A 14,912-nucleotide genomic window follows, 5' to 3' on the forward strand; every position below is an offset into this window, starting at 1 on the left:
TCTGTAAGACACAATACCATGGAAGAAACAAATCATATGTAAATATAAATAACAATAATTATATTTAATTTGCTGCCTTTTGAAACAAGTACCCATACCACAACTATATTCACTAATGCCTTTGAAATACTTTATATTCATATACACAGAGTCAAGCAGGCGTGTCACTGTTTTATGGATAACACACTATCAGAGTATTTAGGTTTTCAAGTTTTAGTTAAATACAACTTTTGCTCATTTGTTAGGTGACATATGATGTACCTAGTCAATACTAACAGTGTCTGTCAATGTTTTACATTTTGTTTTATGCTCTTTGAATGGAAAAAATGGTGAACAGTTTTATCTTCATAAAGAGGATCGGGTACCTGGCAGCCTGAAGGACTGAAGGTAAGACTATAAAAGGTTTTCTGAATACTTTGAACTGATGATATAGTACCTTGCTGAATATCAGAACAACAGATGTTTAATAGGGAAGTGAGTGTGCTCATACAGATAATATAAATTTGAAATACATTATGAAAACAAGAGGAGTTTGGAAAGGCACATGATGGCCTCTCCAGCACATACAGCTGGGACAGAAACAGTGCTGGTGCTACCTACACATGAGTTGTTGAGTTGTTCTTGCTAAGTGGAAAAAGACATCAAGTACCATTGTGGCACTGGAGAAGAAGAAAGAAAAAAAAAAGGTTTAAGAGAAATAGTAAAACAAACAAAAAAAACCTTGCACTGACTGTAAATCCAGGACATCCTATATCATAACTATATCATTCTCTATAACTAATTTAGGGGATTGAATGCTCCACAAAAGAGTGGAGCATTGATATGTTAAGAGCAATGTGTAAAGCAAACCACCAAAGTTGGGCTTCATTTCACAGATATTTTTTTTAAGTGTGAAAACAATTGTTAACCTAAAACATCTGTGCCCTACTGTTAGCAGTATGTTATTATCTCAGTAAAGACAACATCTTTCCCTCATTATGCTTTGCATGAAGATGTCAGAAAATATCTCCAGAGTAATTAAGAAGCACAATAGAACTTCCGTCATTTTATTTTATTGTTTCAGTTTTCTTCAGATGACTTCTCTCAATTTTGGCACAAGCAGGATTTTATCAGTTTGCCTATTCTCCCTTCATTCAACTATAAATGTACATTTAACCAGCAAGCTTTTCTTTGAAAACCAGTGCCAGAAGAAATACTTGTAACTTGCAAATATACAGGGGTTTAATTTCAACAAGAAACGCAAGTCAAGGGCAGAACTTCTGTCTAGAAGGATAAACTATGCAGTCCTTTAAAACAGTACACATATTTCACTAGCTCCAAAATAAGCATTAGTATTATTAGTGTGGAATATTTTACATCACATGTAATTTGATAATCCCTAGTTAAAAAAATAAATGCAAAAATATATACAATATATTTCCCAATTTTAGCACCATGTTCTGCTTCTAACACTACACATTTGTGTTGATATTTCTTAAGGAGTAAGGTGCTACAGGACTAAACGATATAATAAATCAACATAAACTCTGGCAGAGTGGGTAGGGCCTGATTTACTTTTGCCTTGCATGTTATGCATTCATTATTCTGGGGTGGTTTTATGATCCATTATATCCATTTTTTCCATGATGCAATTGATTACAGAAAATGCAGAAGAAAGAAAAATACAGATACTTGTCCACAGACTGGACTGAGACAACCAGTTTGACCTCAAGCAATCTGCCAAAAAGCTTTCTAATAATAACAGTAATAAATTACTAAGAATTGTAATATGCTATGATTTCATATCCGAAGGAAAAGGCACCAACATTAAGTCCTTGTGCAGATTTCCTGTGCCACTACTACTAGAGGTGTAAATACCTATGAAATGTAGCCACTAGATTTACTAAATGAAGAAGAGAAACAAATTACTTAAATAATAAGAAGCTACTGGCAAATTTCATCAAGCCAAGTGAGACAAGCTAAATGAACAAGATACTTTAATCATGAGTTAATTGCACTGGAGGCTGTATGGTGCAGAGATTGACTATAAAAAGACAATGGAAAACCAAAGCAGCCCTAGCTACATTACCACATTTTATGGGGTACTCCTGCTTTTATCAATATGTCTCCAAGAACTATAGGAGTAACCCAGAAGGGAAAAACAGTCTATTCAGTCATGAGCTCAATTATAAAAAGTGCAATTTTAATAGTTAAAACTCAAAGGCCCAGAAGTACTGGTTCTGAAGCTCACCCTCAAAAAAAAAAAAAAAAAAAAAAAAAAAAAAAAGTCATTCTTGCTTTCTTTCCCTCTCCATACTGCTACAATTCTCATCAATGTGAGTCTCATATAAATGCAGTATCTTTCCTTTATTATGAAACCAAAGTATGTTTGAAAACAACTACAATATGTGCATAGGTTGCTCCCAGTTTTGGTGGTGAATTAAGATAAAGCCCAACACTTCAAATTTGAACTTAGAAACTGAATTCTGTCTTTTTTAGAGGACTGACATATTTTATTCCAGTGCAACAAAGTAAACAAAATATAGATTACAGCTTCAAGCAAACAGGAAATAGATCCTAAACCTATTTTGAATAAAAATGAAAAACAAACAAAAAGAAAATAAGATGTAGTAAACAAAAGCACATGTTAAAAACATACAAGGAAAACTGATCTTGCTAGTGGTAAACAGGAAGAAGACTGGATTGGTTTTAGATTAGTAGATGTCACTGATGGTTCTATGGGTCCAAACAGATTGCTCCAGCAATAATATTTACTAGACACCTACGTAAAGTACTTTCCATAATGGCAATTAATTTGTAGTCCTACCTAAAACAAACATTAATCCTCACAATCACTATGGTGCAGAATGGTACAACTTTGACATGAGTAAGAACTATTAGACATTCAAAATGCGTTTGTAAGTAAAACGAAAAGCAAATATATCTGTACACCTCCATACTTAAATTTTATGCAAATGGGAACATCCTGTGTAATACAAAATGAACAGTTGCATGGGAAAGGCTTTGTAATTCTACTGATTAACACTTGTAGAGGTTATATCTGGGTTGATCATGATTAGAGCTTTCTTAGGAAGTCTTCCTGGTACATTGCTAATTTTACTGGCTTTATTTTATGCTAGTATTGATCTGTCATTCAGCACACTGGGAATGCAGTATGAATACAATTTCATTAATTCAGTAGTCTCACTGTAAGAGCATTTGCCCAATGAATAGACATTGAAACATCTAGAAGTTAATTGAGTAACATAGTAGTAAATAAAATATCACATTACTGCCTCTGACAAGCTGCTAATTTGCTAGAGTTGCTACTATTTTCCACTGGCCTTTTAATACTTGTATTGATTTGCACTGATGTACCTATCCATTTTAATTCTAATTTGCTTTTTATCTGAGCATATGAAAGTTAGATTTTGATTCTTCATAGCATCCAACAAGACTCATTGAACTTATAGTTTGACCTCCAGCTCTATAAGCAACTTTTTGATTTTGTGTCTGGCCTACACCAGCCCTGGGAAGACAGCCCAGGGCTCGCTCAGGGACCGAAATGGCATTGTCAGGGACCGAAATGGCAGGGTGCACTAAGCTCCAGCTTCTCCTTTCCCATGGTACATTTCCTTGTTCCTTATGACAAGGGCAACCGTTGCTCTATGTTCCCATCATGAAACTTAAATTCAGGAAGAACCTAGATGGTTGGCTGTAAATTGTGGAACAGATTTGTAACAATCAGACACACTATCATGAGTACACTGACATATCAGCTGCTAATGGAAATTATATAGCTCAACTGGCTCTGCAATCACCAAAACTATTGTACAGTATAAGGTGAATAAAACTTTTCAGGAGCTGTTTATGATAATGCTCTTCATTGTGAATTAGACATAGAAGAAAAGCAATTGAACACGTTCTGAATTTGTTTTCAAATATGAAAAAAAATACACACTCAAAAATAACCATTTGGCCTATCACCTTTTTATAAGGAAATTAATGGATTCAAAGAGTAGGAAAATTTTACATATATACACATGGGTGTGTGCCCATTACCTGATAGTTATTAGCAAACAAATACGCCCATGATCATCTTCAAAAACACATATTTCACAGTTTTCGTTGAACATAATCTCATAGATGTTGAAGAAGCTTTCAAGATACATTTTTATGTAAACCTCATTGATTATTGTAAACCACAATGACAGAAAAGCTCACTCAATGTAAGGAGAAAAATAAAAGTCACAGTTAACACGGATCCCTAGAATTCAAAGTTTACAACTTGTCTCATAACAGATAACTAAGCAGAAAATATACTTTGTTCTTTGTTTTCAAAGCTTTTTCATAAATGCAGGAAAATCCTTTTGCCTATTCACTTTACGTAAGCTTTAAGGATGCATGTTTGTTTTATTTACAGTCAAATCTGAAATCTATGTACATTTGTGAGAATCTTCCAGATCACATCGCTATGCTTAGGAGAAATCTTCCTACTTTTTTTTTTTTTTTTTAACTAAAAAATCATTAAAACTTTTATTGCTAAAAGGGATACAAATTTAAATCATGCTATACTTATTTTCCCAATTCAAATTAAAATAACAGTTCCAGCTAGATTTCTGCAAAGCAGTTTAATTGTGGTATTTCTGGTAAGTACTGAAGAAACTATACTTCTTTTTCCAGCTCAAAGAAAATTAAGTCAGCAATAATATTGATAACTATTTTTTCTTCTCACACACTTGAGTAGATTTGAGAACTTTAAGCTAACATTGTTAATTACAGTGCATTCTAGCTGCTTGCAACATTCTTGACTATCGATTTAGTGTACTGTTCCTCAGGGGAAAAAGTTACCTTTAATCACTCAAAGTGAACCAGACACTGAAGCATTATTGAAAGTCAAACGAGAATAACATTTGGATAGTAAAAACTTTACACCCAATGAATGTCAATATAATAACCATGTGCTGCTCTTGCAGTGATCCAGTTCTGGACATCCTCTGGGGTTTGCCCCAGTTCTGAGTCAAGCCACTGAAAAATGGCCACTAAATAGCCTCATTTCCTACATCCTGAATTAAGGTAAATGAGCAAGCAGCTAGGCTCATACTCACAGCAAGATGATCTCAGTTAGGCATTTGAAGCCACTGTGTTTGAAGTCACTGTGCTAACCTGTATAGCTGATTTTACCTCCTAAAGATTCACACATTTGTGATTTGTCAGTCCCTTTCACTGAAAGACATGGAGAAAAAAGAAGAATTGACCTTTCTGAAACTGGAGAGGGAAGAGAGGGAGGTGTCTTTCCCTTAACTTTTGCAGGGGAAGAGCAAATTTATATTCCCTGCTCTTCACCTGGTTCTGCCTCCATGCCAGCATCACATTGAGAAAGTGCACATATAGGTTAGTTGCCAACAGACTCACATAAATCTCTTTGCTTCATTTTCATATCATCTCCTACTGTTTATTTCCTGTGGTGAGAGCACTTTAAGTGTCACAGTCTGCTCCTAACTGGATGATCTAGAGTTAAGACTAACCAGCAACATAATTTTGTGCAGGTGCATGCTTTCCCCCCTTACATGCCTACACACTATACCTGCTGATAAACTGTTTGAGAGAGCTGAGTTTGCTTAGCAGGAAAATAGCATTCCTTCAAAAGAGCTGTTGATCTAATAACTTGTAATCCTTTGCCTTGAGGCTGGATCAATAGGACTGTGGTTTCAGTACTCTGTGTAGTAAGACAGAAGGACCAGTAAGAAGGCCATCTGCTGGGAAACCAGTAAAAATTTCTGACCTTTAGTCTGCAACTATTTGCTGTACTTTAAACAGAAAATACTGAATATAAAATAATATATACAGCTTGGTCAGGCATAAGCTGAAGAAGGTAAGTGGAGGCCTATAAAATTGAAAGTATTTAGTTTTAACTCTGCAGGCAAAGTAACAAGGGCTTGCAGGCACAGCTGATAAACAGTTAGATATAGACTAATAATAAGCAGGATACCAGCAATTCTTCCAAGACTAACGAGGACAGGACACCTGTGCTGTGCTCGAAGAGGTGATGTGCCAGATCCAACATTTAAAGATATGGAGTATGAGCTGAGCATCTTGGGCTGGTAACAACTGACATCTATGTGCACTTTGTGTGGGGATAAAATAACTAACCAATTAAAACAGACAGGACTGACACTGAAAAGAGAAAACATGATCCAGTGTCTAAGAAACAGACTACAGTGTACGCCAAAGGGAAGCACAGCTCAGATTCAGGGTGTTGGACAGATAAACAAGTCCTTCTGCATTCACTTTTGTCACCATAAATGGTCACTATAATTTCTTCCAGTCGTGTAGCATAAACCTTTGTAGACAGGAGGGCTTTTTACTTGAATCTAACCTTCCTCACGTTCTTAAAAATGCATGAGTTTTAGCCTTTATATATGTTTGTGTTTTTTTTTTTTCTCCCCAATAACTTTTTTTTTTTTTTTTAATTTTTAATAAGTGATTCTTCATTTCCAAGCACAAACAGCAGAACCTTCAGCTCAAAAATACCTCTCCTTTTTGCTTTATGTAATGAGATAAAGAAAGCCTGATTGAAGGAGCTATAGTAATAGAGAAAATGTACCCACTCATAGTCCAGTCCTATAAGGGGACACGAGACAGAACAGTAATGAAAAATACAGGTAAATACACTAAGTTACCACTGTGGCCTACTAAATGAAATCATAATCGCTCACTGTATCATGTTCTAATAGAAGCACGTGGAGAAGAAAATCTTTAAAAGTATTTTAAGTAAAGGTAGCAACAAGTCTCTGAATTGTAAACCAATTTGATTTTTAATAGCAAAATATGTTTTCCTTAAGAGATCAGTATTTTCACCCTGAAGCAAGCTCTATGAAAAAGCTGCAGGATATTTTTCACAAATACAAAGAATTCTCTGGCACAAGACTGAACTTTAAAGGACACACATTCTTTTTTTTTTTTCTTTTTTCTTTATATACATATATATATATATATATATATATACACACACATGTATATATTAATCTTTGACTACCAGTGCACCAAGTAGGCACTGCACCTGACCAGTTTGCATCAATGAAACCATTAACACTTCAAATGTATTTGCACTCTTGTGGTCACTTATGCTTTATAACCTCTCGTTTTTAGCATCTTTCTCTGTTTGGAGAAATTGCCTTCTTCTGTCTCATCTACATCTTTAGAATATGGCTTCCAGTTAACAAGTAGTCAAGAAGGACAATGTATTGTAAAAGAAAAAGAAAACTCATTTCACATTAGCAATTAGCCTATTTACATTATTCATTTGCCTCATTCTACAATTTCCCTGCTGTTCTTTTGTGCTTCCTTTCTCCTTGCTGCATGCTACAGCTCACATTACCTCACTTTAATACTTTGCTCCCTTCCAAGGGGAGCCATGAGTCTAAAACATTTATTCTGTTTGCTAATAACCAGCTTATGTAGACACTTTGGAACTGTAATGGCACTAGAAAAACAATTCCAAAGCCTTCAAAAGAACTGACAGACTAAAACTATCATTATGAGCTAAGTGTAGTGAATGGAGTATATGAAGACTCATCTTATTTCTCAGAAAACAGCAAAACATTTCTTATTTCTTAAGGAAGAAGCTGAGTACCGAATTGGATCCGATTAAGTAATTGAGTTTTGTCATACATTATGAGTGGACTTGAGTTGAGACATCAATAATCAAATACAGGAACCTGCCATAGGACCTAAACGCTTAACTCCAAATACTCTTCTGTCTTTGAAAAACACTACAAGAAGGTCCAGTAGATGATTGATAGGGATCTGTTCAGCTACACCAATAGGCACTCTGTTGCTGCTGCTGCTTAAAGGCTCAAAATTAATAGATTTTTGGAAATACTAAGTTTTAAAGCCTTTATTGAGAGCATCTGATTTGCAGAACATTGTCACTATTTAAGCCTGACAGAGTTTCCTCTTGATAACAAATTTCCTCTTTTAGCTATGAAAAACTAAACCTTGATTCATAAAGATTTGCAACATGATACTCTTATACTGAAAATGGCCTTCCCTGGCTCCCCTGACCTCAGGGCTCACTCAGCTTCTGCTTCTCGCAGAATTTTTCAGTCTTTCCTTCAACTTGCTCTGATCAGCTTCTTCACAGTTTGCTTCTCCCTTAGCTAGTAACTCCACTGCCAACCTGACTTCTTTTGAGAAAATAGTTCACCACAATATGAACTGCAATTACATTTTAAAGGTATGACCTTTAGGGCAGCTACCTCATGTTTCTAGATCTGCGACATCAGCCTCTGAACTTTCCTTTCAACCTCAAGGCAAGCAGAGGTCAGATAGTCCTACAGTAGATGCTCAGCACACATGCACAAAGCCACCTCACAGGCAACATATAAATTCCTCATTTTGTCATCTTGAATTATATTTACTATACATCTGAGAGATCCCACTCATGTTGTGAATAAATAACAACAGCAATCATAGAAAATTAGCTTCAAATAAAGCTGGGGAAATATTTAGAGATCAGCCCTTCCCCAGGCAAAAAGGAACAGTCTCCTATGTTCCGAATGGAAAATAACCAAATGCAGAATAGAATACATTACAGCAACATGTCTAACATACCTGAAGTTTCAAAAATAACAGCTGGCATAACAGTGGGAATGGGAAAAAATAACATGCTTAAACAAATTTCAAGCAGAAGAGCAAAGTTAAAGGACAAGGGAAAGACAGAGCAAACAAATCACAGAATCAGAGACTATCCCAAGTTGGAAAGGACCCACAAGGATCACTGAGCTCCACACAGGACCACCATAAAAAACAAACCATATACCTGAGAGCATTGTCTAAACACTTCTTGAACTCTGACAGGCTCAGTGCCATGACCCCTGCCCTGGGGAGCCTATCCCACGCCTTCTTGGTGCAGAACCTTTTCTTAACACCCAGCCTGACCTTCCCCTGTCCCAGCCCCATGCCATTCCCTCAGGTCCTGTGACTGGTCATCAGAGTTCAGAGATCAGTACCTTGTAATATTATTAATATAACTGGAAATATTATTACCTGTTTCAGATACCAACATCTCTTTTTTATATCACAGAATGGTTGAAGACTTATGGGAGAAAGACATCTGTAGGTTTTTTTGCCAAAAGGAATAGAAATCAAAGTGTCTAATGGCTACATTAAACTGAAAACTCCAGTTGTTTGCTAATGTGATAAGAGTATGGCAAAACATATGGGGAAGGGTAGTAATTTTGACTTTACTTGGCAGGAGCTGCACAGAGGTTTAAAAAGAAAATTCTAGTTCAAAGCTAAACCTGTTTGAAACAATGAGGCTGTCTCCCTTAATAGCCCTTTTAAAAGTCAGACCTCCCATCCTAAACCCCATATCATTTCCCTATTTTTAAAATGTACCAGCAATAGCAAAGCATGCTCTGAATTTGTATTTTTAAAGTTTCATTATCTTAATAAAACATGAGGATCCACTTGTAAGTTAGAATTCATCTGCCCATGTTTGTCAATTAATAGGTAAGATAGCAGAACATGATTATTAATTTCCTTATTATTACAATGATCAAAATTTAGACCAATTTTCTTGTTTTCATAGTGAAACACTTGAAGGCATGCTTCTTTTCACCCAAAAACGTAGGCATCTATTAAATAATACAAAAGAAAGAGCTGGGTTTTGTACCAAAGATATAGGCACCAGTTACGTCGTATCTCAGTGATGCCTGAACTGCTTGCTCTGATTCTTTTTTATTCTAGGAGCTGGAGATATAAATGGTACTGTGGTCACTGAGTGACTGCAAGCCACTTAAAGAAAATTTGTTGCTTGCCAATCCAACTGAAGTAAACATCATCTAATTTTATGATTTTTGAAGAGATTAAAAATGGTTTTGAGTTGTAAATCAAATTTATAATTAGATTTAAAAAGAACATCAAATTTTCATTACAAAATTTTTAAAAAAGTATTCTGTATTCCCACCAGAGCTGCAGAAGGCACAGCTAAAACAGCTAACCCAATAAACAGATACCAAAGCGTTACTTGTGAAGATCTCTGCAAAGAAAACTACTGAGCTTTGTACTCGAGATCTATCTTAATTATCTTTGTCAGCCTTCTTGAGTGGGAGGGGGACAAATGAGATACTTTGCTCACTTTTATAAATGTCAGTGGATAGTCACTGTATCTAAGATATGAACTAAAGGGACTAAAGAAAGATTATGAATTCCTCCATTGTTGTAGTGATTCAGAGATTACCCCAAAAATCACTTAAATTGGTAAAAAGACTTCACAGGCGTTAGCTTAAGACCAGATGCCTTCTTAATTAAAGGCATAAATATATTCATAACTATTCATTTTGGTTTATATGGATGTGAGTTCCCACAAGCAGGGAAAATATTTACCATTGGGTCACACAGAAAGATCATAGAGAAGGTGGTAGAAAATCCTTCTGAATAATGTCCACAGATGAAATTTTAATCAGCTTATCTCTCAGAAGGAAGCCACAGCAAATATCTTTTGTAAGACAGCAAAAAAGCAAACAAACAAAACAACAACAAAACCACCACCTGTCTGCATCATTGTTCATAAGCAATGGAAGAATGTTCCATTTGCAGGGGAGGTGTGACTGAGGTCAGTATTTTTGACTAACTAGGCCCATTAAAATTGCAGTCTTCTAAGACATAAGGACTGGTACATCATAAAATGAAATCTGAAATCCACTGAAGACTAAACTTGTTCAGAAACCTTTCCTGCCTGGTTAAGTTCAGAAATTCCACACGTCTTGATCGTATGCTCACAGAATCATGAAAATAGAATTGAGGTCAGTTTAGTTATTTGAACCATAAAATAACAGATTCATTAAAAGCAGTTGTGATTTAACACTGGGATTTAGCTTTAAAGTCCTTTCAGTCCCTCAATTATGTCAGTCTTTCAATCATTCCAGCTTAACAGCCAGAATTATTATTTTTTTCATATTTAAGTATAACAAATATAAAATGCCTATGAAAACAAGAATGTCTTACCTGTGAATTTGACACAAAAGATTCAGCTGCATAGCAAATGCTATACAGACCAAAAACTCCAGAGAATCTAGGAACTCCAGCAGATATGATGCCAGCTTATTGATTTGAGCAGGAATTCTTTTCCCCATTTTATGAAAACTGCCTAAAATATAAACTTCCAATCCATTCATCCATTCTAAGAAAAATTAAGACCTTTCAATGCTTTTTGTTTGCAAAATAAATATTTTTTTTAAAAAAAAAGCTACCTTGGTTTACAAAGTACAACAAGGATTAGACATGAGTTTGAGACATTCTTGCAAATCAGATAAAGCAAAAAAGTATCAGTCATCCACCCAAAATATAACTCTTTGTATATATAACTGGTATTTGCCAGTTTACCATTTTTAGAGTCCTTCCCACCCTATAATGGTCTCATTCCTTTTTCTTGGCTTGTTATATTACAGCAAGTATATTTTTATCAAAATATTCCTGTAAAACGTGTTATTTGAGCCATAAATTAATCTACTTAACCAGGAAAAGAAAACAGGAAATCATATGCTAATAATAGGAATGAGGCAAAAATGTTTAACAGGCACCAGGCTTCACAATGTCAATAGACATTCCTTTCTGTGATGAAAGCTGGCAAGCTTTACATCCTGAATGTATGCTCATAGCTCTGTTATTTGAGAAAGTAAGGATCAGCATATTACCATGAAACCATTGAGCAATCCTGTTGGTGTTCCTCTCAAAGCCAGCACGTCGAGGGACCTGCTCTTCTTTGAACCAACGAATAATGACTTCTCGAGAAAAGGGTCTAGATGGGCGCTCCCAGATGTTACTACATATAAAGACAAATAAGTAAACAGCCATATAAAGAATTAATAGTGTAAAAAAGCAAGGGACAACATAAATATAAATGTATTTTACGTGTATTTTTAAATACACATATAAAAACACAGGATGTTCAGTATAATTGATGTTCAGTATAGCTCACTCAACAATTTTAACCTTTTTTGATTTGTTAAAATTATTTTGAGTTTTCAGGGAAATCAGAATATTTTGCAATGGAAATGTAAACCTTTTCTTAAGCAAATAACTGTAAGTGAAAAACAATTCACCAGAAACCATCCAATGAACATTTCAGCCAGCTTTCCTATTCAACCTTATTTTTATTCTAATTTACATATCAACAAGGAGGTTTTTTTTGTTTTGTTTTGTTTGTGTTTTGTTGTTGTTGTTGTTTTGTTTTGTTTTTTCTGCTTAAAATACACTCCTTTGTGCTGGCAAGAATTTCTAAATCAGAAACATCTGTAATAGGTTCTGTATCTAAAACATTAAGCCTGATAGAGGGAATGTTTGGTTTAAGCTCTTATGTCATCTTTGCATTCTCTTTGCCAGCCTCCCTTACTACTTTCTAAGCACTTTATATTATATTAGGTAGTAAAAGGCAAGTCAGGTAAAATATGAGTAAAATGCATCCTGCTACCTCAAATAAAGGCTAAGAGCACATCTATAATATCAAATTGAAATGTGACTACATCCCAATTAAACATAGTCTCATGGCAACAGTAATAAACAGTAATAAAAGGGAGGTTTTACAATGGACTTCTGTAAAGTTTGAAATCCCATATAGGTTTCTGGTGCTCATACTCTTACCACAAATTACCAAATCTTCATCGCTGTTTTTAAGGCAAAGGTATGGCTAGAGTGGGTATGTCTACTTGTACGATAATTTCACTTTCATTCGACAAGACAGACATAGTTTTCACAGGAACCAGTACAGTAGCTGGATACATACTTCTTGCTTCCTACTCCACTTGCCACAGAGCTGCCACATGATGTTGGTATTTCCAGACAATGTAATGAAGAACTAGTACTAAAATCAGGATGTCAGCTCAAAAGGCATTGAACAGCATTAAACTAATTTGTGAGATAATCAAGAACCCTCAAAAACAATCAAAGTTCATCAATTCTTGACAGCAAAATTCCCTTAAGAATGGATTAAAGCAAAAAGATGCCTGCTTGATGATCTGAAACCAAGGCCTTTCAGCTTGTCTTACTAAAAGCAATGATCAAGTTTGTTGAAATCCGTTGATGAAGCCCGCAGTGAAAGTAACACTTATTGCTAAATTACACAAACATGGAAATAGATCTGACCAGTATTCACTATAGAATTTGAAGATACAAACATATGAATAACGGGAGAAAGTGAAGATTCAGCTATAGATATGCACTTACACAAACAAAAACCCTACATATGCTTCTCATTTCTGCATTTTAATATCTTTCTTCTAAAAAGATACACAAACCCCTTTGAATTTCAGGGCCCTACAATCCATTTCCATTCCTCAACTCATTTCTCTATGTCCTGGTTTCAGTTAGCACAGAATTAATTTTCTTCCTAGTAGCTGGTGGAATGCTGTGTTTTGGCTTAGAATGAGAAGAGTGCTGATAACACCCCGATGCTTTAATTGTTGCAGAGCAGTGCTTACACTAAGTCAAGGACATCTCAGCCTTTGCTCTGTCCTGCCAACGGGCAGGCTGGGGGGTGCAGTAAGAGCTGGGAGGGGACAGACCCAGGACAGGTGACCCAAACTAGCCAAAGGGGTATTCCATACCATCTGACGTCATGCTAAACAATATATAGGGGTGGCTAGCCGGGGGGAGGAGGCCGGACTGCTCGAGGTTAGGCTGGGCATCGGTCAGCGGGTGGTGAGCAATTGCATTGTGCATCACTTGTTTGTACATACTATTATTACTTTTGTATTATCACCATTGTATCATCATCATTATTATTATTATTATTATTTTCCTGTCTTATTAAACTGTCTTTATCTCAACTCACGGGCTTCACTTTCCATTTCTCTCCCCCGTCCCAGAGAGGGAGGGGGGAGGGTGAGCGAACGGCTGCGTGGTGTTTAGCTGCCAGCCGGGTTAAACCACGACAGTCTTTTTGGCGCCCAACGTGGGGCACGAAAGGTTGAGATAACGGCAGATCTGACCAGAGTGTGTTAAACTAAAATTGGTATAAGTATTAGACCTGCTTAATAGTCACTTGTCATAATGCTGATTGCTTTAATCTCAACTGTGCTGCGCCTGTTTTCCAAATTGAGTATTATAGCACGTTATTTTCCGTATGTGCTCTCTGTCATGTTGTTTATCCTCTCCGGGCCCTGGTTTCAGACCATTATGGTACTGTGTGTTGTATCAGTGGCTTATGAGATGATGAAATATCTGGCCATGACTCTAACCTGGTATTTGTACTCAGTAACATCTTCGATTCTATACTTTGGAAACTGTATTTTGGAAACTATTAGCAATTGTATCTGTTGCCTTTTTTCATTAGGGAGTCAATCTGTGGAGGGGAAAGGGGAAGATAATTTTTCTTACTTGATCACTCTCCCTTTCTCCTTCACCACCCCTGTACCCTCCTTGATCACTCTCCCTTCCTCCTTCACCACCCTCTTATCCTCCGAGTTTATTACAATAGCTCTCCAAGATATTGAATATCCTTGGGATACTCAGACCAGCATAGTCCTGTTGTTCTGCCTCCTGAATGCACTTCAGGTTCTGCTTAAAGTTAAACAACTACTTAGGAAGCTCATCCGGAGATCTGCCCGGAGGCAGTATAGTTGTGGGTGGCAGGGAGTATGGGAGGATATGGGCAGGCATCTAGACCAGTTGGCACCCCCAGTGTTTTGGAAATTCACCCCTGAACAAGTGCAAAATCCTCAAAAACTGGCAGAATGCTTGAATAAAAGGTGTCGCGATTCGGGAAGTTCCAAAGTAACACAAATCATTGTAACATGCTGGGGCCTGGCTTACGCCTATCGAGCTGCCATGGATACTGCTATCAACATAGTGACAGACCCTGCGGCCACTCCAAGTCCCGTGACAGATCCAACGGCCACTGTGACCCCTACGGTGGACTCTGCAGCCGC

General features: G+C 36.4%; 1 protein-coding gene across 1 annotated transcript in view; it reads right to left on the reverse strand.

Annotated features, from left to right (window-relative positions):
• The window catches only part of SH2D4B (SH2 domain containing 4B), a 70,414-nt gene that overhangs the window by 16,142 nt on the left and 39,360 nt on the right, over positions 1-14,912 (reverse strand). The window contains exon 6 of the mRNA XM_032191420.1: positions 11,682-11,809. Coding sequence (XP_032047311.1) covers positions 11,682-11,809 — 128 coding nt within the window. The remainder of the gene's footprint in view (positions 1-11,681; positions 11,810-14,912) is intronic.

Source organism: Aythya fuligula, chromosome 7, assembly GCF_009819795.1.
Source record: "Aythya fuligula isolate bAytFul2 chromosome 7, bAytFul2.pri, whole genome shotgun sequence".
Lineage (NCBI taxonomy): Eukaryota > Metazoa > Chordata > Aves > Anseriformes > Anatidae > Aythya > Aythya fuligula.